Source organism: Phlebotomus papatasi, chromosome 2, assembly GCF_024763615.1.
Source record: "Phlebotomus papatasi isolate M1 chromosome 2, Ppap_2.1, whole genome shotgun sequence".
In the NCBI taxonomy this organism is placed as follows: Eukaryota; Metazoa; Arthropoda; class Insecta; order Diptera; family Psychodidae; genus Phlebotomus; species Phlebotomus papatasi.
Window position 1 is genome coordinate 5,593,278 of NC_077223.1, and position 25,716 is coordinate 5,618,993.

A 25,716-nucleotide genomic window follows, 5' to 3' on the forward strand; every position below is an offset into this window, starting at 1 on the left:
GATTTGTTTAACAACATTCATTCTTGAATTTGAAAGAGAAAATTCGCATTGTTTGAAAGTTCACTTTGTGCGAACTATACCTACATTCCTCTACTTTCTTTTTAAATGTTATACGAGCTTTAGACTTAAGGCTTAGCCATATACCTTAACTGCTCTAATTTCTTATTATTCACGATTTTTTTTTTTTTTTGAAAAAATTAACATAGGATTAGAATATTACAGATAAATGGTTTATTAGGCTCCCAAAAGGCAATACATTTAATCGCTATTTAGGATTTTGAGACATTCGGAAACTGGGCTAAAGCTCTAGTTTACTCTTTTGTCAGATCTTTCACATCTTTTCAATAAAATTAAGCTTTTTCTGAATTTCTTAGAAAGAGCGCTACATTTTCCGTATAGTTGTTACCAAAGATAGAGACTAAACGGTTAAAGATAACAATTTCAAGTCTTCGTGGAACCTCCTTAAGTCGATAAAAGTTTTATTTTATTCCTTTGTATGGAATACTTTTATACTGGACGCACATTGAAGTGAGACTCAAACCCAAGACCTTTGCCTTGCAAAACCCAGATATCGTTTTCTTTTCCGAGGCCCTTTGATTGCACTGAAGTGATTCAATGAAAAGGTGCGACAGAATTTCTAGATTGACCCAACAAATACTTTTCACACTCACGTTTGTCCAACGACAAAAATATACCCACCAACTCTTCCTCGACGCTCAATTTGTGGTAAAAATAAATTTTTATCGTGATATTTTGCCTCCTAACAGATTGATCTATATTATTTTCCACAAGGTCAAGGAAATATATTTCGCGCCAAAATACAAAGAAAAGAATTATTTATCACGAAAAACAAATCACTGAAATGTTCTTCCCTTGCAATTGCAACCATATGGCATAAAATTTTCTCACAATTTTTCCTTTTTGTACAGAACCTAAAAGTTCATTGACTTTCATTCGTTATTCTTTCTCTTTGAAACGCACTTTTTTTCACAAACACATTCTCTCACTCTCTTTTGAGTTCTCTTCACTCACCAGACACAATATTGTCTATTTTTCTTATTTCCAAACCAGAAGAAAGACAAATACGGCATGTACAAAAAAAAACATTAAGCCGGATGTCGCGGATGTTGCAATAACTCCGAAAAAGGGGGATCCATGTGAAGGAAAATTTGTTGGAAAATGTGAGAAAATCCCTCTGAAGTGAATTCTTGTTATAAATAGATCATTTCCTCCCTCGGAGGTTCTGCCTTTGCAGACCGTGTACGTTAAGCTTCCCGCCAAATTGATAAATCACCTCACAATCACTCCACAAATACCTCCTGCAGAAAGTTGTGAATGAACAGAAGCCAGTCAATCGATGTAATAAGAAAATATCTGAAGATCAGCAAAATCATACCAAACTATCACTGATTCTTCAAACATCAACACAAGATCACAATCTCTCCCGAATGATCCTTTCTTGCAAACTTTTTTCCCTTGCAAATTCCCGTGAAAATGCAAGAGAAGCAGGTCAAAAAGATATCAAAATACAAGCGTGACTTTACACGATGGGAGTACAAATGTAACTAACTACTCTCAATCTCCCCCAAAATAGATCATCATCATTCTCTTTCAGCTTCAATTCCCCTCCAACAAGTCTCCTCTTGAAGCACAAATCCACTTCACCAGACGCACGAACTACGATCCCTTATCATCCATCAGGCAAATATCCCATCGACAAATTGCCCCCGGATACCGACCCATCGACACTTTGGCATTCCACAGAGATGATCTCATTTTCTTCAGCAAACTTTTTGGCAAAAGATTTTACCTCTCCCTGCCCCCCCCCACCCATCCAAAATACTTGAGTGCAAATGAACTTTTTGGATTATTTATAAAACACACATTCACTTACATCTCCGGACGACTTCAGATGCACTTTGTCACCAGAATTCTTTGAGTCAAGGAAAAGGGCCTCGAAGATTTTCCTCTTAATTTTAGATTCTTTCCCCAGTTTGTGTTCATTTATTCTTCTGCTCCCATTCTTCTTGCACGCAGACACTCAGAAAAGGAGTCAACACACAACAGAGGGCAAGATCTTAATGCACAGAGACTCTTGAGAATTTTTTATCAAGGCAAAAGAAGTTCCAAAACACAAGTTGCTTTGAATAGAAATTTAGAAGACTGCAAGTTCAGAGACAGAGTTGCTGCGCAAAGTATGAGTCATGTTTTCCAGATAAGAGATTATTAATGATGAATTATTTTGTCTGTGACAAAGTTAAATGATCGTTACGAACCAAAATTTGATACGAATTTAAAATGGTCCAAATGGCGACATTTCCATAGAAGAACAAGGTTTTCTAGTAAGTGATCATTTTCGGGATATTCATTAATATTTCTTCTAATACAGGGCTGCAATTGTTAGTCCATACTCCGTAGAATTAGGTACAGCGAAGCTTATTGGATGTATTCTAAAATGGTGCCAACCAAAATTCGGAAAGCTGAAATCCCAAAAAGCTAAATTTTGAGAAGTCAAAATCCAAAAACAGCCAAAAATTCGAAGATACAAAACCCCGAATGGGTCGAAATCCCGAATAGCCAAAATGCCGAATGTACCCAAAACCCGGAACTACAGAATCCAGAAAGCCAAAATCCAAAAAAGTCAAATTTTAGAAAGTCAAAATCCCAAAAAGCCAAAAATTTGGTAAGTCAAAATCCCAAAAAGTTAAAAATTCGGAGAGACAATATCCCAAATGGGCTAAAAGTGCCGGATAGCCAAAATGCCTAATGGCCCAAAACCCGGAACTCAAAAATCTAGAAAGCCAAAATCCAAAAAAGTCAAATTTTGCGAAGTCAAAATCCCAAAAAGCTAAAAACACGAAGAGGATAAATCCCGAATGGGCTGAAGTCTCGGATAGCCTAAATACCGAATGCACCAGAAACCCGGAAGTCCAAAAACCAGAAAGCCAAAATCCAAAAAAGCCAAATTTTGGAAAGTCATAATCCCAAAAAGCCAAGTATTTGGAAAGACAAAATCCCGAATGGATCGAAATCTCGAATGCGCTAAAATCCCGAATAGCCAAAATGCTGAATGTATCAAAAACCCGGAACTCCCAAATCCAGAAAGTCAAAATCCAAAAAAGAATTTTGGAAAGTCAAAATCCCAAAAAACCAAAAATTCAGAGAGACAATTCAGAGAGTTCAGAGATTCTGAACATGAGAGCAGTGCTCTTTTTGTTCAATTTGTTGCTTTTTGGACGTCCTGAGTATCTATCGAGTCTTCTGGTTAGGGGGGGTTCGGCAAGGGTTCGAGGACTAATAGTACATAAATCTAACAGTGACTGCCTTAAATTGTATTCTCGGTCTTTTGTGGATAATTTTGAGTCAAGAAACACTGTATAGACCTTTTTAAAAACTTCTCTATTTCCTCCTGCTACGACGTTTCTGAGATTGGTTGTCTCCTTCCTCAGGTATGGGTAGATATGGGGAAGCTCTTATCAGGTTTCTGGGGAATTACTTGAACAATTACATACACTTGGACTACATAAAACACTTTCTGGGACGATGTCACCATTTGGACTCAATGAGTGTCCAAAATTCGTGGGAGTAACTATGATATTTTTAAGAATATGGGATTTTAACTTTTTGGGATTTTGGCTATTCAATTCAGGGCATTGGCATTTAGGATTTGGGCTTTTAGTATTTAGTATATTGACTTTCGGAATTATGACCGGAACCCAAAATACCGTAAAGACAAAATCCCAAATTTCAAACACTTTTAATGCCAGAAAAATTCCTGGTGACTGAGGGAGTTTGAACCTGGGACATTTGCATCATGAATTTGAAATTTTTAAATATTTTTAAATTTGCAAAAAACGACGCATTCAAGTTAGCCCAAGCCCAAGGATCATAAATCCATTAAGTTATTAAAAAGCTTCAAATTCATCTCTTAATAATTTACCCGACTGAACTATGAATTTGTTGTGAAATTCAAAAGAGAAAGACAAAGCGTACGAAAGAATAGGATAGACATATGAAAAACTTTTATGGCTCCGGCACACCTTTTAGATCAAGAAAATTTCATATGGTTATCTCATTCTCTTGCACTCGAAATTCGATTGAGCTAAATTGAATTTGGAGTGATGTTTAAAAGAAGAAAAAGAGTGCGAAAGGATGAGATGGACATATGTAAATCATATGGGAAAGAAAGTGATTCGAAGTTCGACTTTGTGAAATTTTTCTGGTCTAAAAGGTGTGCCAGAGCCATTAAAAAAGAAATAGGAGTGAATTTTGATTTTATGAAATTTTCCTAATCCAAAAGGTGTGCCGAAGCCATTAAAATTTCCGTTTAGAATTTAGAGATCAAGAAAATGTCATTTAATCAGAATTCTCATCACTTTCTTTCTCAAATGTTTTGCAATGTTTTGTTTTGTTTTTGTTCAAAAGAAGAAGAATAGTACGAAAAAGTAAGGTAGAAGACGTTTGAGAAAGATATATGAATTTTAATTTCAAGAAATTTTCTCGACTTAAATGTGTCCCAGAGGTATAACTGACCAATATTACTTTGTTGTTAACCAAATTTAAGCCTCTAGAACACTATTTACATCAGGAATATCTTATTAAATCAAAATTCACATCAATTCTTTCTCAAACGTTTTGCATATGTCTTTTCCACTCATTCATTTCAAAATTGGATTGAACTAAATTGAATTTATTGTGATGCTCAAAAGAAGAAAAATACAAAAGAGCAGGATAGACTTACTGCGAAACGTTTGCGAAAGAGATGTGAATTTTGATTTCTTTAAATTTTCCTGATTAAAAAAGCATGCCGAAGTTACAACTGATCGAATTTAATTTTAACCTAGATTCATTTTATAATGTATCATCGGTTTCATGCTACAAATTCGCTGTCCCAGTTTTTTTTGTTAATTAAAGAAAACCCAGCCATAAAAACCCTATAGTTCCGGCACGCCTTTTAGATCAGGAAAATTTCATGAAGTCGAAATTCGAATCCTTGTCTTTTTCACAAGTTTTGTATATGTCTATTTCATTCTTTTGTACTCTTCTTCTTTTTTTAAACATCACAACAAATTCAATTTAGTTCAATCGATTTTAGAGTGCGAAAGAATGGGATAGACATATGCAAAGCGTGTGAGAAAGAAAGGTATGTGAATTTTGATTTTATGGAATTTTCCTAATTTAAAAGGTATGTCAGAGTAATTAGGATCTGTATTATTAAAAAAAATGATTTGCTCAAAAATGAAAATCAATTGGTTAAAGACAAGTTTTTTTTATGAAGAATTTGTTAAAGGCAGAATTACATTTACTGCAAAATCCTTAGTGTCCTTAGTGTTACTAGCCAAAACTTTATGGGTTTTTCACTAGAATTTATGCATTTTTAAACAAAATGATCGAATAGGATTGTAATGAAGCAAGCTCGTCTCCGTCGTCTCCATTAGAACGTTAAAAGTTAATTAACCGGAAAGGTTTTCCTTTTTTGTAAAGTAAAGAAAAACTCCAATAGAAATATTAGATAACTAACTAGAACTATTTCAAACGTATTTGAAAGGTCTTGAAATCTCGATCAGTCTCAATTTGTTTCCAACCAAATTTATAATGGCTCCACCTCCGCCACCCCTTTTAGATCAGGAAAATTTCATGAAATCAAAATTCATATCCATTTTTTTCTCACATGTTTTCCATATGTCTATCCCATTCTTTCGCACTCCAAATTCGATTGATCTAAATTGAATTTGGAACCATGTCGAAAAGAAGAAGTGTGCGAAAGAATGAGATAGACATATCGTCGGTTGCGTCTACCTCTGTCGTATCTGCATTTGGTGCAAGCTACAATAAAAGAAATGCAGATACGACAGAGGTAGGCGCACCGACGATATACAAATCGCGTGAGAAAGACAGGGATTCGAATTTGGGCGTCATGAAATTTTCCGGACCTGAAAGGTGTGCCGGAGCCAAACGGAATAATGAAAACTAAATGAATATTCATAAACTTCATATAGTATAGCCGAGACACAAACCAATCAACTGCATTTCAATTTTAATTTATTTCAACTTGATTAGGGTAGGGTAAATGCCCTAATTCAAAACCATTTCCAGACGCTTTAACTTTGACAGAAGATTCAACACATTAAGTTCATATTTTTTCTGAAGAGAATTACATAAACTTGCTCCTTGTCTCTTCTAGAATGTTACTGTTTAGTGAATATTCTTTAAATATAATTTAAAAACTTTTTAAATAGAAGAAAAATGCGCGAGTGTAAAATACTTCTATTGGAAACATATTAATCCAAATGGAGACAAGGGAAAGTTTCTAATTGGAGACAAACAATGTAAATGAAACCGCGACGAAAGGCTTCCAAAACCTTGTTGAGTTGCTCTTGAGTACAGGATTTGTTCTTATTCCTGGTCTTTTCTCCTTTCCCATCTAAAACAATTGGAAAATCTCTCCAAAAATATCATATTTCCGGGGTTTCCTATTGAAGCATTTGCAGACACTTCAGAAAATCCCTTTTTGTTCACGAAATAGGTAACTATATTTCATTTGAAAACTTCATGTACCGTTAACAATAAAGATTAGCACTTAATTTAACTAAAATTAGCCAGAAATATGACATAAATGTTAAACAAAACGAATAAACAACAGTCAATTTATTGTGTTTCTCATTGGAAAACATAGTCGATCAATGAAAAATTCGATGGTGAAAAGGTACACTTTTAATTTTTTTCTGAAATGTATAAATTAAAATTTGTGAATATGAATGGATTTACGCTTTATTTGGAGCAAAATTAACTAAATAATGAAACTGAAGTATAGAAAATATATAAATATAGTAATTTAGTACTGTATTTACCATGAAAAGAATGACGTTTCCATTTGGAGTAGCGAAAAAGTTCCATTTGAAGCAGGTTTTGAATTAGCTTAATTTACCCTAAGTGTGCCAAATTTCGGCATAGTTACATGCAAGCGTCAAAGTCTCAAATTTGAAATTAATATTTTAAATTCAAATTGATTTTTTTATCCTTTCTTCTTAAAGAGTGTTGCTTGGAACCTTGTAAAGAGTTTACCGTCTTTATTTACTCTATAATCATTCTTAATACATTTTATGCCCAACGCACAATAACTTTTGTTTTGTAAACATGTTTTTGAGATTTTAACGAGAGTGAGTGAGATCTAGATCTAGTCATCTCGCTCATTCTCATGAGAAATTTTGAAAACATGTTTATAAACAAAAGTTATTGTGCGCTGGTCATTAAAATGAATAAAAATATAGAAATAGCTTTGGTGCCCTATTTCGGTCACCTTCATTCTCATAGTTCCTTGCCCTTCGGAAACTCTTCCAATATCGTTTTCACGTCATCTCGTTTGTCGAAGCTACATTTTTTGTTATTCTTTTGCATTGTATAATCTCTAGAGTACGTAAAAAAAACTAAAAATTCGTGGAAATTCGAGGAACAAAAAAGGTGGCCGAAATTGCAAGCTGGCCGGAATTTGGCACACTTACCGTAATGCTTGTTGCGGCTATCTCCGACTTACCACAGCCGATCTTTAAAAATGGTTAAAACCTCGAGCACCTTTGATATTCTCATGGTATTTAATTCAATTTAATTTCAAGCAAAAATTAATTATAAGGGATTCCAAGACCTTTCGAATGATCCCATACTTGCTCAAATTGGTTGCGAAATAACCTTTCTAAAGCTAATTAATGTTTGCCATTGAAAAAAAAAAACATTACAAGGACACTTTCGAATTTTGACGAAAAGTCAGCCTAGACAAAATATTCGAATTCGAAAATGAATATTTAACGGTCAATGTGACTCTGCCCTATGTCCACACAAAATTGAAAAAGAAAAAGCAAGACTCACTTGGATTTGCTTGTGCAACTCCTCCAGAATATCCTGCCGCGCAAGGTTAACCTGTTCCTTGAGTCTTCTATCGTACTCCGCCATGATCACAGTCACCTCATTGCCATCAGTGTTAGTGGCATCGTTAGTCTTTTGGGTGAGCCACAGAAAAACCAACAGACACAAATCGGGTTTAGTTAAGGGTTATTGAACAGTTTTTTTACATGCTCACAGGAAGAAGAAAAAATGGAAAACACAAAAAAAGAGAAAAAGGAACTCACCATAAATTCGTCCTCTGCATATTTCGCCTCGAAGCGTTTGAGTTTGTCCCTGAGACTTCTCACAGTTTCCCCATGAAGCTCAGCCATTCTGGCGATTTTGCGTTCATAGTGCGTCCGGAGGGTTCCAATGGAGACATCTGGATCCTCCGGAGACTTCTTGGGAGATCCTCCAATGCTCGTCGGAGTGAGTTTTCTATGCGTAGGACTCGAGTAGAGATCCTCCTTGAATTTATTCAACGGAAGAGGCTCAACTGGAAGCAGATCCTGATCCGAAAGGTCAGAATTCGTATCATCGGTGTGCCTCTGGCTGTGCTGGGAGAAGATCTCCTCTGAGTATTGTTTCTCAAGGTCTGAGCACTTTCTCTCGAAATACTGCCTCAGTTGCGTCATTTCCACATCTTTGTCAGCCTTCTCGACTTCCAGTCGATCTGCCAGTACCTTAATCTCTGCCTCGTGCCTCATCTTCACCTTCTCAATCTCCTGCGACAGGAAGTCATCGAACTTCTTCTGCACCATGAAAAAAATCCTCAGCTCATCGGCAGACAAATACTTCTGGAACTGTTCGATTTGCTTGGACACAGAAAGTTCCGGAGGTATCATCACCTCATCCAATTGCCTCTCCCGGCTCTCTCGATTGGATCTGTCATCCGGACCACTCTCCTCGTCAGTCTCACTCACCAGATCAATGGAAATCTCCGAGAGACGCTGACTCTCGAGATCCCTTGGACGACTGTGACGCTGCAGAAGATCAGCTGTCTCTGCCAGCTGCTTCCTCAGCTGATTCACTTCCACCACCAGGCGATCACTCTGCGCCTGGAGATCCTCTCGGGCCTCAGTCGATTGCAGAAGAGACGTCGTGAGATTCTCAATCATTCGATCGCGCTCAGCAATGACATTCTGAATGTCCAGAGTCTGGAGCTTTAAAAGCAATCATACCAAACCAATTAATTTCCACTTTAATTCAATTATCGATTTACAATACACTCTTGGAAATTAAAAAGTCTCTATGTGTCTTATGCATGTTGGAATATCGTCAGTTGCATCAACCGTTGTCGTATCTGCAAAACAAATGCAGATACGACAACGGTTGATGCAACCGACCATATATTTTTGGAAAAAAAATAATTTCAACCAATTTTGAAGAGCAAATAAAACATTTTGCAAGTAGCTAATAAAGCAAAATTATAGATAAAAAATTAATTAAGTATATAATCCTAAAAAAAAAAGTTGAAAATATTAAACTTCATAAAATCATGAGTTAAATTATTTATGTCCACCGCCGTCTTAATACTGGTAATCAACCACAAAAAGAGAATTATTCAAGAACAGGAATGAACTCGAGAAAAAACATAACTGAAGTACGAGTCTTTTTAGGAAAAAACTAATAAAAATTGAACCAACGAAAAAACGAAATGGGAGGCCTGATTTTTCTAATCCAGATTGTTTTTGTAAAATACTTATTTTCTGACCTAGAAGACACACAGAAGAAAAAGATTTCCGAAGGAAATCGTTTAAAAATGTATAAATTCCAAGTCCTTTTTTTTAAATAAAGTTTAAGATTAAAATTATTATTAATTATATTATTAATATGCTTAAGAACTTGTTTTTTAAGGATAGATTGCATTTAGCCTAAATATGGCGTTGTGAAACGCAATAGCGGTGGTGACAGCCACTAATTCAGCCGGGTTTTGGTCGAAAAGTGTAGCAAAATAGTTTAGGGTTGCCATGTGAACTCTGTGAACTCATGTAATGCATTTTTCGAATGGACACAACCTTTTACGAGCAAAGATTTCAACAAAATACTATGCAATAATTTTATCGTTGCAGCTTATGGCTCGTCTCAATGAGCCTAAAAAACTGAAAAGGTCTCAAGTCGAACTATAAAACATAATAAAAACTTCAGCACGAAACATGTAAACAAAGTCGACAACAAGTTGAAATGTAAGCGCAATTGGTTAAAATCAAGCAGAATACTCAGTCAGAGCGTGTGCCCCCATAGTTCAGTGGTAGATCAGTCGCCTGGATAGCGAAAGGTCCTCAGTTCAAGGCCGTGTGGAGGCAGGAATTTTCCCTGTCTCAGATGATAATTGAGGATTGGATGTCACTCGTTCTGAGTGAAACCAACATTTGCCTACCATTGGGAGCCAATTTTTAAAATCGTTTTTGAATTACACCTTAATGTACAGGGCAGAGGTGTGATATTAGTTCTGAAAAATGCAACCAGTTTTATTTTAATTTTTTCCTGTTTTCGTACGCATTTCACGAGATATCTCCGAAACTATGTACACTGAGAAAAAGAGGCTGCGATTAACTTTTTTTCGTCATAACTTTAACACTTTTTGCGTGTAAAAATATATCAACATTTTTTAATGTTAATTTTACACATTTTTAAGGGTAAAATGAACATGAAAAAGGGTAACTTTAACCCATAATACACCTAAAAAGGGTAATATTTACACCGTTTTCGGATCAATACTGCAGGGTAAAATTCACATTTGCGGAATGCCAATTTTGGGTTTTTGGTTGTCTATTCAATATTAAGGTGGCTTTTATTTTGTATTTGTATTTTTATTGCTAATTATTTCTACAATGACAGAAAACAGCTAATAAACTCAAGTTTTTCGGCACGCTAGAAACATATGGAAAACATAGAAAACGTCATGACCCTGGTACAGAGGGTTCCGTTTTGAAAGATATTCTCGGAACTGAAAAAAAAACCGCAAAAATAACTCCTATGGCACAGAAAAATTGCATGCCCATAGGACAGGATCCAAAAGAGATATCTTTGAAATAATTTACGGAAACTCTGTGATGTATGCAAAACTTTTTCAGCGTTTATTATTTTCAGCACCAAAGGTATACCAAATTCTTTCAGTCTGCTGTCAAACCAGAATTCCCTGTGTACTATTTTGTAAAATTCAGGAGATATGGAAACACTTTATGCTTATTTATCAGAAAAAAAAACTTTCATTCCCTTCATTAAAGTAGCAATTTTTAATATTCTAAGAATTTATTGAGAAACTCAAGACAAAAAATAATGTATTTTTTGAATAGTTGAACCTTTTTGTCCTGATTATTTTTAGCTCGCGCGAAATTTTCTATTTTTACCTCGCGGTCGACAATATTTTGCATAATTACTGCGTTTTGGTAACTTATTTGAAAGAAATCTCCTGCAAATATGCAAATTTTCTGGATGCAACGCACAGTTTTTTGGTCACAAAAATGTGCATAATCCTGGGAATCCCTGTAGTTGATTTTCCACAACTGCTTAAAACTAAGTGATTAATGAGTATTAATAACTTACTTATAAGTACTTGATATGTCAGCCGGGTTATTAAAAAGTTACGATACTTGTTGATGACAGCGACGAAACATGAATCTTTCAAAAACAAAATGCAAAACACAGAACTTTGACATTTTTTTTTGCCCTAGGGGAGGTTATTTCTTTCCTAATGTATGGAAATTATTGGAAAAGAATTAATGGGCATCAAATCCGTCAAATGCTCTCAAGGCGCCTTTACAAAATCCACGAAGAAAAACCTAGAAAAATGCCATTAAAAATATTTATTACTCACCCTCTGCAGATACTCCTCCTGGAGAGTCCGGTACTCCGTTGAATTGGTCACCAGGCTGGCTGAATCCCTCTCTGATACTGGACACTCCCTCAGGGAATCCCTTCGCGAAATAATCGCTGAAATGGGCAGTTCCCGGCCATGCTCCCAAATATCCTTAGCCCTCGCTTCCAGACTCATCGGAGATTCTGCCCTTGGAGACATATTCTCATCCTCCTTCTGACTCGTGGGCAGAGATCTGAGATCCGGAGAAACTTCCCTGTTTGACTGACTAAAGAAGGAATTACTGGAAGTTGTTTTCTTGAGTTCATTCTCATGACTCCGATTCACTGTGTAAACTCTGAGTTTCTCAATGGATTCAATGCTCTCGAGAGCATGCTCAGATTCCTCTGAAATGTCCTCAAGAACTTCCTTGCTGTACTCCAGGCACCTCTCCATGGGCTTTATCGATACTTCCTGATCATCTTTAATGGCACTTTTCGGAGATTCTTTGTCAGCTGAAGCCTCTCCCCTTTGACTAGTCACAACCTCAATGACTTTCTCCCTGAATTTCTCCACATCTTCCCCAGGATCCACATGTTCCCCGTCCAGAGAATCCATCGGATCCTCCTGAACACTCACTTCAATGGAATCATGCGTAACCATAATTTCCCCAACGGATTTGTCCTCTTCGACGCTACCATCAGATATCTGGCCACTTTCCATCGTTGGAACATCCAAACTCTGACTCTTCCTCAGCTCAACAAAGCCACTTCTATTTACTGACATCTCCAGGCTTTTGCTTCCCCCAGAAATATCCTGACGCTCCCTTAAATCCCTCAGACTCACTTTCTGATCATTTAAGAGGATCACGTCATCATCCTGCGGCCCTGACATTGAATCCAAATCATTCAGAGCCTCATCCAGAGAATCCAGACCAGATTCTGCACGAAAATGCTGAGCAATTTTCCCACCGGACAGCAAATCATCGAGATTGTCATCATCAACGGCGAATCTCGAAGGACCCGGAGTCTCCAAATCAAATAATTGACGCTTCCGAATATCCAAAACGTCTTCAGGATGTTCAGAAGAAGCACTCCCGGACAGCACTTCCTCGATATCCTCCTCAATTGGCGGTGCCTCATCACTCTCCGTCTTGGACACTTCGAGGGAATTGTGTGACATCTCTCTGGATGAATTGTCACCCGATTGATCCGATTGAGAGCTCACTCCACTCTTCTGACGCTTCTTTCGTCCCGGCGGCGCATTAGATGCCAACTGCAAGGTGAAAAATAATCCAATAGTGTACCCTCCACGAGAACTCTCCACAAAAAAAAAATAACAATTTCTTTTTACGTGCAATAAAATGATCAATATTGGATAAATAAAAGAATTGTGTTGAACACGCGCAATCTGGAAAATCCATGGGGTCAAAAATAGTGTCTTCCGTCGTCAGAAATTGGAGGTATGAACAGGTAAATTTGAGCCGGCTAAGGGCTGGCAATTAAAAAAGATCTATCACAATTTTCATAGAGTAGATTCTCGCTAATTCGGCTCTTTCAATACCGGGCTACTTTTTAATTCGGGCAGCAGTTGAATTTGAAAAAAGTTTTTTTTTGTCATTTTTCAAGTTTGATTATGACGATTATGATAATCAAATGAATCAAACATGCTCAAAATCGACATGGTATGTCTTAGTTTAATTACATTTTGCATTATTAATGGATTTTCATGAAATTTACAATATAATATATGAGGATGAAAACTCAATATGTGTATGCAAATGTATTAAAAAATCATTGTATTTAAAAAGATTGTCGCCCGAATTTGTCTCTAATGCGGGTGACATTTCCGTCCCAAATGCCCGAATTTGAGAGTCTACTGTATTTATTTTTTAAATAATTTTAATTAGTCTTTGCTTCAATCATGAAGCTTTTCGATCAAGAATCGAAGCAAGGATGTATAATCGAAGCACAGAATAAAATTGCACGGCCTTTAAGTTCGAGATAATTCAAGTTGTTAAATTCGGTTTAACAACCTAAAAATCTCGCCTAAAAAATGTTCTTTCAACTCAAGTACAGTAGACTCTCGCCAATCCGTGGACTCTTTTTCCGGGTGACATAAAAAAATCCGTGAGACAGTTGAATTTTAAAAATTTTGTTGACATATTGTTTCCGTTTCGGGTTTTTTGTTAAGCAAATGTGCTCTGTCTACTGAAATTCTTTCTCACTGTAACTTTTTTGGACAATACGCATGTTTAGAGACAGTGTCGATTCAGTCAGATCAGGATTCACTCCACAAATTTTCAATGTAAACAAAAAAGTCGTTGGATTTCAAACAATTTGATGTGTATCAATCGCAAAATCCGTATGACATTTTGGTCCCGCTCTCACGGATAAGCGAGAGTCTACTGTAGAATTATTCAAGGCGAAATATCTCCTCGCTAGGGCCTAGGCTAGTGGTTGTCGAAACGGACTATATCGCTCCTTGGAAATTGCAAGGGGCCAACTCACTTTTTTGCGATTTTGAAATTTTAATGCACTTAGAAAGAGAATTTAATAAATTTTCGGGTGACATAATTTACTAAATTTCGTTATTAGAAAAATTTTTCAAAATTTTACTCTTTCTGATTGCTTCTGCAATTTTGTTTGAAGTAAAGGGGCACAAAACAGATTTATCGTTCAATTTTTTGTGAAACAAGGGACTAACTCAAGCAAGTTGATCCTTTGTCGTTCTAATTTCAGCAAAATTTGTGCATCATTTAGAACGACAAGGAGTTAACTCGTAAAAATACATATTTTGAAAACTGAAAATTTGTATGTTTCAATGTTCATATTAATGCTCATACAAATAGAAAAGAAATACATTGTTTTTGGTCAGTTATTGAATCGAGATAATTATTTACACAAAGTTAAATCTTTCATGCTGGCTCCTGAAAAATTGCCGAAACTGAGTTGACCCCTTGTAATTTCCAAGGAGCGATATTTTCATTTAGGCATTTCCATGAAAAGTTCTCTTTTTTGACAAACAGTCCTCCCACAACAACAGTTATTTAGCGTAACGTTCGCAAATGCAGGGAAATTCTCAATCTCAAACGTATTTGTGTGCAAAAGTGAGTTTTGGCTTGAACTCCACAGGCCACACACCGGGGGAGTGATTTAAGCCCTTACTCTTCAAAATTGGTCAAATAGAATCAGAGATATGGCGTTTTGATTTTCGTGAACTTTGACCCATCATATCTCCGGTTCTATTTTTACCACAACGAATCCAAGCCACTTTTCGGAAACTCCACAGGCTGAGCTACAACACTATAAAATTTTATCATAATGCGTAATGGCGCCTTTTGAAGAAAATGAGTTTCAAATTTTGACGCTATCGCAGTGCCACCAGTGTTGAGTTTTTGAACTTTCATCTGAAAGTACTATTGTTAATGAATATGTTAATTAGAACCGGATACAGAGGCCGGTCAATTTTCGAAATTTGACCCCTTATAGCTAAGGTCAGGGGTTATTAATATCAATAGACTTAGGTATTTTTTGTTTGTTAATCTGCGGCTACAAGATACTAAAATTTAAACCCGATGCACAATGGAGCTTTTGAGTTATTTAACGTTTTGAATAATAGCGCCCCTAGCGGTAGTATTCTACAAATTTTCCAACGGCGCGCAAAAGAATTATACCGCCGGTAGTCTTGTTTTGAACGAGAGGCAGGAAATAAAGCGTGTGCATTAACCCTTTAAGGATGAGAATACCAATAATCAGGGGTCAGAAAAATCACTTTTTCTAATTTTTTTAAGAGCAAATCATAACTTTCAACGGCCGTAGGAAAAATTTCATTTTTGGTCACCAGTGAACCAATTATCCTTAAAGGGTTAAACAATTTCTCCAACGCTTGACGTAAAAGTCGTCAGAGATCGTGGGGACGACCTTGTCCAGAACCTTATGAGGGGAGTAAAGAAGATGGTGCGAGATTTCGCGGAGAAACAGCTTGAATAAAAAAAACCATAAAGTGGATTTGAATCACAATGAAATATCCTTTCAAGAAATATCAGTAGTATTTTTATATGTACTATAGTTTTTTAACGAAAGTCATTTGTCAACTTAAATTTAAATCCGGGACACGCTTTAAAGGTGTGCCGGAACCATAAATAAATAAATTTCAAAATTTTGACAAATGTGTTAATAGTGGTTCCCTGTCGAAAAAGTATTCCTTCTACCCTTTGACCTTATCACAAAATGCAGGAGATCTAATATTTTTCAGCAACACTAGCCGCCTGGTTAAAACTAAAAGGACAATCAGCCGCCGCCGGCTTATTTTGAACATGCCCAGACATCTAAAAAGGAGAATCAATAGCAAATAGCCCAATTTTTCTCAAACTGACGTCATTTTGGTGGCAAAACAGAAAATACCTTTGGCGAGATCGGGAGAGAGATTTGATGTAAACAATCTGTAATTCCCAGCAATTCAGTGAGAGAATCATTGGAGAATGTTTGCCGCCTAAAATACAATTTGCATCGATGTAGAACAGAGACGAAGAGTGATATTCGTGTGCCAGCAGAGTCTATTTGTGGAAGAGTTCCCCCTTTTTGGGGCCTCCTCAAGGGGGAATCCAAAAATGCTGACTTCTCTCGCAGATTTGGCCACTTTTTCGTATGCCTCTTTGCCTCTGGAAGTCGAACGAGGCAGTCAAGTGAGACAAAATATCTCTTTCAATTTCCTCACTCAATTCATTGACTTTTATGATGATCTCTATAGTGATTGTCTCGTTGCCAGTTAATTGGATTCCCTCCCTGACTCAGGAATTTTCAATTGTTTATTTTTAGAGAAAACGCCTCAAAGTGCCTCCAACTGCATCACTATCTCGCACTTTAAAATTTCCCAATTCCTTTTCACTTTCATTTTTGCCGCACAAAATCGGAAGTGCCCCCCAAATCTTCAAGGAGCTTCCCGGAAACCCTCCAAAAAAAAGCAGCACGAATAAATATTTCATTGTTGATTTTTGGCCTACTGTTTGCTAAGAATTCGTGAACTTTGATTTGTAAAGTGAAAGATTGCCCCATAGAGAGATAATTGCATTAGATAAATCCTATTTTTAGCCATAAATAGACGAGATATTTGGTCATTTCTTAGAGCTGTTTTCTTATCGGTTTTGTGTCAATGGCGGCGAAGGAAGAAACCTCCTGAAAAACGGATTTACCTTGTCCTTTTCAGCATCAATTTTATCTCGACGATCACCCATTATCTCTCCATGGAATTGAACACAAAATTAACACCAAACATTCACATTAAATACAAGAAAATCCACAATTCAACACAGCAAGACGTACAAACTTCAAGCAACTGTGATTTTTTGCTTTTTTGGGACACTGTCCCACGTTTTTGGACATCATCGTCAATCTGGCAACACAGTCTCTTTGATAGCAAATTCAAAATGTAACAGTCGCGCGGGAAAATTGAATTATGCGTGAAGAGCCGACACTCATTTCATCTCATCATTTGGATTAGACAGAGGAACCAACTATAGGAAAAAGTCGTTTTTCTGCTTTTGTAGTGGTGTGGTAGTCGCCAGGATTTAAAAAAAACGTCGCCGAGATTGATTTTTAAAGCCAATTTTTAAAGTTAAATTAATATTATTTCAATGAGAATTGGTATTAACGGTATTAACATAAAGAAAATAGTTTTCAAAATTAGTTTAGTGACAAAGAATTGGTTGAAAGGCGTGATTTGATAGTAGAAATAGGCTAAATTTAGTCGCCCAGAGACTTTTGCAACATTTCGTAATTCGTGGAAAATTATGAAAGTTATGTGGAATATCGGTGATTTATGAATTTGAAAAGAAAATTGATGAGTTTTGGAAGCATTTTGACTATTTATTTTTTGAATTGTACGTGGAAAATCCTCTGGAAAATATCTTGAAAAAGTACTTCAGTTGTGAAATAGAAGATGGCGGCCGGTATCCTTTGCGATATTTCTGTTGATATTTTTCACGTAATTTTGCACGGAAGTAACCAAATTTCCGTAGTAAATTCATTAAAAATTATTATAGAATTGGCCAGTGAAGAGATTTGTGAGAAAATTCTGTGATTTTTCCTGTTTTTTCTTTTGTATTTTTAGTGTGAAAATTTCCCTGCAAAAAGAGCATGCAAACTGCATTTGTCATTTGTTTTGGGGCTCTTGAGACCTTTTTGGGGCATCTTGGCATTCTGTCTTCTCAGGAAGAGGCCCTAGAAGGTTTAGGTAGACTTACAGATAATCTGTGCACTATTAAAAAACCTTACGGACACTAAAATTCATTCCATTTGAACACCATAAATATCACTGAGTGGAAAGAAATTCCTTTTTATCCTTCTAGAATTGGAAAAATTTCACATCCTTTGCATTGTAAGGATTCTAGAATAGTTTCCATTTAGTTGTAGAGGAAGAAAAGAATAAAAAACTTAGAAGAAACACAAAAAATTTCCAATTTTCTATCAGTGTTCGTTAACCCATTGTCTTTTGGTCTCAAAAAAAAAAAAAAAAACATGTCACAAATTTAACACAATTAACGCATTTTTTATATTTATTAGACCTCTTTCTACAAAGTCGGGCAAGAAGAATTCCTCAGGGATAATAAAAATTCCTAAAAACATTAAAAAGTAAATGCAACATCAGCCACTTTTTTTTAGTGTTGCCAGATTCGAATGCAAAAACGACTTTTTCTTTTAGTAGTCAGTAGTGGTTCCTCTGGACGAATCGATACTAGCGAGAGTCAAAGTTATCATTTCGATTTTCTGAGCAAGCAAAGAAAATCTTGTAATATTCCTGGGATTCCTTAAACTTCAAGTATAAAATAAAAACACACAAAGTCCATGATATTATTCCATTTTAATGTTTCACAATCATTAAAAATAATATTCATGTATGCTAATGAGCTACATGTTGTGAAATTTCAGAGACAATTAGAAAAAAATGAGAAAATGTACATCAATTCGTGAATGTTTTCTTTTCTAAAACACGATTTTAATATAAAATCCACGCAAAATTATGTCTGATCTTCTGAAACTCTCTTTTTTCTCTTTATCTTTCTTTCTCTTGTCAATGGTCCACTTGGCCCTGCTTCCTTTTTATTGAGAGTTCAACTACCAAGGAAAAACTAATTGTAAATGAAATCTGTAGCACTATAAAAAAAAAATCTAAGAAAAATCGTGGAAAAATCAATAGTAGTAGAAGTATGGATCAATTTCGTCTCAGTAGGGCGCATAACGGTGCGTTGGGGATGGTCCTCTCATTCCTGGACGACGATCATCGAAGGAATCTCGGCTGAAGTCTTCGTAGATTCTGCGAAGAAAAGTTCAGGCAATAAAAAACGTCCAAAAAGCTTGAAAGCTCCATCGCGCGTTTGCAATAGAAGTGTCACGAGGCCTTACCCGAAACGGTTCATTCCGTTGCTTCCACCTCTTGGGGGACTTCTGCGGCTGAACATGGAATCATAGCCAGCTCCATTTCCGCCACTCAGAGAGCCCCTCATGGACCCCAAGGATCCACCACCCGAACCAGAACGTCCGAGTGACGGAAGCGGAGGCAAGGGCTCTCGGCGTCCCATGGAGCCCATTCCTCCAAAATCTCGTCCTCCGCCAAGCCCAGATCCACTTCCGCCGCCTCCACGCATAGCCCCCATGCCGGAGTAGCGTCTCTCGAACAAATCCCTGCCATCATCATAGCGCCTGTCGTAGTAGGAATCATACGAATCCTGCAAGAAGTCACCGGACAACAGTCAAAAAACAGCCCATCGAGATTTTCTTTTAAAACTGATGCGCTGTGTTTTTGCTCCTCCCTTATTTTTTCTTTTGTTTGACCCCGTGTTGACAATTTTGAATGTAAATATCTTCTTTTATTTTTTCAAATGAAGAAACCATGTCTTACTGTGTTATCACACTTGCATATTAATTGTCTCTGGTGAGAGTCCAAATGTGTAATTTGTGTGTTTGAATCATTTTATATTCAAAATTTGATCTATTTGTTGATAAAAAGGTAGACTTGGCCCGCAAAATTTGACTAAAATTGATTTATAGCATTAATGCGAAAAATTAATGTGATTTTCTCTTTAATTTTTTAATGTGAAAAATATTTATGCTTTAGGTAAATTTAAACTTATTTTTGCAGGCAAAGTCCACTTCTTTATCAATAAATAGATAAAACCCCAAATATTAAGTAACTCAAAGACACAAATAACGTATTTGGACGCTCACAAGCGACAATTAATGTGAATCACATTAAAATTTTAATGTGCAAGTGTGATAACGTCGTTAGAAAATACATTTTGTCCATCCTAATGTCGGCTTCATACTGGAGGTTTAGCGTATTTCCTGAAAGTTTCAAAAATCTAATTAACAAGTAATTTTATTGATTTTTCAAAATCTATTGGATTATTTGCCCTTAATATCCAATTCTAAACAACAATATCCCAAAAAATCACGCCTGATAAGGAATTAGAGGAGTTAAGCCAGATTGCTAAGCCTTATACGGGGGCTTCAGACCTAAGGTTTAGCCATATGGCTTAACTTTTCTAATAACTTATCAGTCAGGATTTTTTGTAAAATTTTGACTTAGGATTGGATTATTAAGGGCAAATAACCTATTACATTTTGGAAAATCAATAAAATCGGTTGCTGTTTAAGGTTTTGAGACCCTCGGGAACTGGGCTAAACCTCTAGTCTGAAGCCGGCCTTAGGGCCCAAATAGACTCAGGCTGATCCTCGATAATATTTAGCCTGTTAAATTTGACAGTAAAGATTTACCCCAAACTGTCATACATTGAGGGCTTAGGATTATCGATTAGAAGTCCTTTGCATAAATTTCCTTTACCTAATCCTTTACTGCCAAATTTTACAGGCTAAATATTCTCGAGGATCAACCTAAGTCTATTTAGGCCCTTAGGTCTGAAGCCCGTATAAGTAAGCTCCACTTACAAACTTTTCTTTGACCGCGCCTTTTTCAGAAGGTATAGAAAATAAGCCACGCCCTATTTTAAAATGCAATAAAGTTAAAAAAAAAATGTGTTATTCTTTTTTTATTGCTTAATCATCAATAAAAATTGGGAAGGATTACGTTAATGTGACTCTCTATCCTCCTCTAGATCTTGAAGTTAAACGGTAAAATAAATTATCATCCATTTTGAAACACTGCAATACTCGTTAGTCGAATTTAGTTGATTAGGTGTAATGACATTATAACAATCATTATAAAAATAGATTATAACAAATACGACAAGGTATTGAGGTTATACGATCAAACCATTAAGGTAATGGCCTTTTAAGAATTACAATGAGAGGAATTAAATGCTTTTGAACATTGAAAATCGTATTATTTTCCCGATTTCCTAAACACTGCAAGACTTTCAAGTTTTTTCTGTATTAAAAATAAAATAAAAACTAATTTATACCGGATGTCCTTGAAATCTGGTTATTCCAGAGACTCCAACCAAAACTTTTGTTGCAATACTGAAATTTGCTGATGTACTACTGTTATACTCATCTTCGAATTTAGCTTAGCCATGTTAAATAACTAATACTAAAAGTAATTAATGACAAAATCAAAATATTTCAAACCTGAAAAGAACTGTTATACAAACTGTTATAACATGGTTTCTTCATCCGACAATTTATAAATGGAAACACTGAAAAATTTGGCTGAAGAAATGACAATTATGACATAAATTGAAAGGACACAAATGGGACAGGAGGAAAAAGGTATCTAAGTTCAAGTAATTGGTGCCACTGAAAGAGAAGGATATCATTCTGTTTGTGTGTCAATTACATCAAAAATATCGCGATAGAAATTTCCAAATCCAAGTAAAAAAAAATCTAACAGAATTTTTCGTCTATCGCGCGATTTTTGTGAAAATGCGATTATGCTATAAAACAGGAATAAAATGTTTAGAAACAAAACAGCAATGAAGGACAAACACAAGAGATGGAACAGAGGAAAAGAGGACAGGAACACAAGACTAATTGTAGGAATGGACTGATGATAGGCTGAAAAAGTTTGATGATGACTGAGTGAGGTTACCCGAAATCCGTCCATGATCCTGTCCCGCAAGAATGGCGGCGGAGGTGGGGGTGGATATGGATCGCGGTACATCCTATCGCCGCGATATCCGCGCTCCGAGAACATGAGCCTTGGGCATTCCTTTGACCAGTGCCCCGAACGACCGCACCTGTAGCACTGTTCCGGATCGCCCATTCCAGGCTTTGGTCGTACGCGACTTGTCGACACCTGCACTTTCAACGGCTGCCCGTCCACAACTTTGCCATTCAATTCTCTGATCACTTCATTCACATCGCCCGCACAATCCAGATGGACAAATCCGTAATTGCGCACGATGTCGCACTCGACGACCGTTCCGTATTTCTGGAATAACTCCCTGACTTCGGGTGCGCGGGTTTTGTCCGTCAAATTGCCAACAAAGATCTTTGTCGTTGACGTATTTGGCGCTCGACGACTTTTCGCGGCCTCCACCTTCATCGGCTGCGAATTCACCACGTACCCATTCAAATTTTGGATTGCATCGCGTCCCTGCTGTTCATTTTCCATGTGCACAAATCCGTAATTTTTCACCACATCGCATTCAACCACCGTGCCGTACTTTTCAAACAATGGACGCAATTCAGATGCTTGCGTCTTTTCATCGATGTTGCCGATGAAGAGCTTGAATGTTCCAGCACCCGGCATTTTTCTTGGCTCTTTTTTTTCTCTTCTTGACCACGATCTATGGGATTATCGGTCTATAATACTCAAGTACTTTCTCTCTCTCTGTCTTCTCGCGACGTCTCTCGCGCGTCTTTTTTCCGGGGTATCGCTTTTCTTCGCTTCTCAACAACACAATTCACTACGGAGATAAAAATGGGCTACTATCAGATAGTGAATACTTATTCTTTTTTAAGGAATTCTGTGTCACAGACAATTATGCGAAATAATTTCAAACAATTTATTTGGTGCTTTTAAAGACATCATGTGTTTGTGTACTAAAGGTTCCTTTAATAATCCGATTTTTATAACAAATAACCCTAGTCATTAACAGCTGAATGTTGAAACAAGGAATATCTTTACTTGTACCACAGATTAGCGTTATTTATAGACTTAAAATTAAATTTCAAAAGAGCTATTTTTCGAAAGGATAAAGGCTTTTTTACAAGGACTCTTAGCGTTTATGGTCCTATGCGCCGGATATTTTTTGATTTTATATTACTAACTACAAAATGAGCCTATTTTCATTTGTGGCGATTCCGGGTCCAGCGCTCAAATATTTTTCACCATTCTCCTTTCTATAATAAAATGGATATCAATATTGTGAATGTAAAAGAACTATTCCAGAATGAAACTAATTGAAATCAACTATAGTGGACGTATTCTATTATTTCAAGCAAAATTCGCTTTTTAAGGAGTTATTAATACAACTAGAGCCTTAAATCTACTTATTAAATTAATCGAAAAGAAGTTCATATCAGTTTGCCATTATAATTAATCGTATTTTTAAAAAAGAATCAGCGAAATCGAGGGTACAATTTTTCCTTTAGGCGGTAATCCGGTATTCAAAATTTTTCTATTTCATGTTCAAACATGAGCATCATCAACGGATTAAATTTATTCTTCATAATTAACATTCTGCTGCAAAGATTCTTTCGAAACTTCGAATATAATCTATTGCTTAAATTTAATATCTAAATTAAAGATTTTTCAGAAGTCCAGGAGATGGTCGAATGTATTGAACCTCTTTTGATTTTCACAATTTTATTCTATAGATATTCTCTTCACCAAGTAACTAATATGGTAAGTAAAATCATGTATAGGTAAGAATGGTTACACTGCACTTGGACTTGTATCACAACTTTTGCCATTTTACAAAGTAATCATTTGTACATTGTACAATGTCATATCCCGTGTTGGAAGAATCTGGTAAGTCCATAGTATACCGTAAAGGAGCGCCTTCCCATGGTGTGGATACTTCTTCTGTTCTCCCGAAGTTGTTATACAAAGTCAGTGAATTTTATTACGTTTTGGTGACATGTGATAATTGTGCAAATCAGAGACACTTAGATCATTAAGGATACCTGTCGCGGAATTGGCAAGACAGTCGGATCTTGGGCGAATGAGATCTCTGACTTGACTGTCACGAGTTCGAATTCCACCCGGTGATGGTGCAAGCAACCGAATGTCTAAGATGACATTTTCATTGTGATTAAAACGTAATAAAATGTACCGCCTCTGCCCAAAAGATACTTGGAGCATGGCATTTACACTGCGGGAGGGCGCTTCTGGGCGATCTTTTATGGACTTAGCGAATATTTGCTTCCATCACAGAATGCAACAGCAATATAGCATGATTACATTTTAACAAGTATTCCGACACGATTAATAACAATAAAAATTCAGAAAATTGCACCGCGTGAGAGTCGAATTCATAACTGTGAGACAAGCCGGAGACTTCTGCAGTATTGTTCACAATTCGATAGCCTGATACAGAATGACCCCTCTCCCTTCTCCACTTAAAAGTCAATCAAATGTTATTCAGTGTTTCTGGACTCCAGGGAGGGAATTCTGTAACTCGATGAACGCTTCACTAGTGAACGATTCACTAGTGAAAGGTTCACGGGCTACTCTTCACGACTGCTAGAAAAGTTATTCTGTAAATTTGCGTGAAGCAGAGAGGGGAAATGTGCTCAAAATTTTATTAAATTTAAGATTTTCATTAATATTTGAACTAAATAACAATGGAAAACACTAGAATTGAGTATTAGAAATGATGTAGTGCTGTTTTTCAAGCTGAGTATGAAAAAAAATTTCATTGGCTTCACCGAGTTGTAATATCATCTTCACCGAAAAATTGACAAGTGAAAAACATAACCTAAAAGTGATCCCTTCACGTGAAGCTATCGCAAGTTACAGAATCTCTTTTGCGATCACTTTAGTAAAGCGTTCACCAATTTTGACAGGTGATCACTTCACAGGGTCACAGAATTCCCCCCCAGGTATAAGTTTTATGTCTCTCGTCATTTAGACCAGGAAAATTTAATGAAATTAAATGAGCACTAGAACTTCATGTTCACCAATTAAAATTTAATGAAATATACCGCTTTTGCTTTTTCTTAATCAATTTTGTTGATTAGAATTTAGGAAAATTACTTTTGGTAATTACAAATTCAATTTAGGTTTGCATTTTCAGACAGACATTTCTCTACCTAAGCCACTTCGGGAAATTTGGTCTTATGTCTTAATTATCTTTTAAGAAAAGATAATATTAGATTTTCCACACCTAAGCTATGTACTCGATGTAATTAATTTTTAAAGTTTACTTGGAGATTTTAATATTAATCAGTTTTCTTAAAAATAATTTCAAAAGAAAAATTTATAACAAATCAACGCTACCCAGAAAAGCACCAGAATTGTTTGAAATTATTTTCATCACGGCTCTGTAGGGGAAAATCTGTAATGGGCAAGATAGGGATCTACTTACGTCTCAAAGTATGGTAAAATATAATTTTAAAAAATTTTGGAAAAAAAAGATTATTGCTTGTGCCGATGCTGTATTTCAGGTGCGAAGAGCTTTACTCAGCCATATTGGCGGCGTCATATAGAAAATTTTCTAAAAGACGTACTTTACCCCCGGAAAAGCAAATTTTTTAGATTGTTTTACTTAAAAACAGCTCATTGGACACTTTTGAGGCTCTTCCGTGCCCCAAAATTACGAAAAACTCCCGAAAAATGAGATTTTGCAAACTCCGCATGGGGAGAACTTTTAAGAGCATTTTCTTCTAGAAATACTGCAATTTCCCCGGAATTTTCAATGTTATAGGATGTTTACTTACCTCTTCTGGAATTGTGGAAAGAAATCCGATGATAAAATTCACTTTTTCACGGGTTTTTTTGGGTATTGGACAGGAGAGTACCTTGCACAACGCACCACAGTCGGAAAAAAGCTCTGCGTCATCGGCGTCATGACATGAAGTAGAAATGGTCGCCATCTAGCGGGTGATTTTTATCCAGATTATCCAAGACTTCCGGGG

General features: G+C 36.3%; 2 protein-coding genes across 8 annotated transcripts in view; both read right to left on the reverse strand.

Moving 5' to 3' along the window:
• The window catches only part of LOC129802231 (pericentrin), a 36,141-nt gene extending 19,104 nt beyond the window's left edge, over positions 1-17,037 (reverse strand). For 4 of the 7 annotated variants that reach the window (XM_055847905.1, XM_055847903.1, XM_055847906.1 and 1 more), the window contains exons 1-3: positions 16,872-17,037; positions 11,699-12,952; positions 8,124-9,041 (exon numbers count right to left, since the gene is read on the reverse strand). In XM_055847905.1, coding sequence (XP_055703880.1) covers positions 8,124-9,041; positions 11,699-12,952; positions 16,872-16,913 — 2,214 coding nt within the window. In that variant the 5' untranslated portion in view covers positions 16,914-17,037. Of the gene's footprint in view, positions 1-7,863; positions 7,993-8,123; positions 9,042-11,698; positions 12,953-16,871 lie in introns of all 7 variants that reach the window. The other 3 variants (XM_055847902.1, XM_055847900.1, XM_055847899.1) reach the window with 1 other exon arrangement.
• A 1,482-nt stretch (positions 17,038-18,519) lies between these two features.
• Positions 18,520-25,661, reverse strand: LOC129802236 (RNA-binding protein lark). Its single transcript, XM_055847911.1, has 4 exons — positions 25,519-25,661; positions 21,722-22,541; positions 19,081-19,403; positions 18,520-18,991 (listed from the first exon to the last, which is right to left on the reverse strand). The coding sequence occupies exons 2-4, from the start codon at positions 22,382-22,384 to the stop codon at positions 18,901-18,903; spliced, it is 1,077 nt and encodes a 358-aa protein (XP_055703886.1). The 5' UTR covers positions 22,385-22,541; positions 25,519-25,661; the 3' UTR covers positions 18,520-18,900.
• Positions 25,662-25,716: the final 55 nt, after the last annotated feature.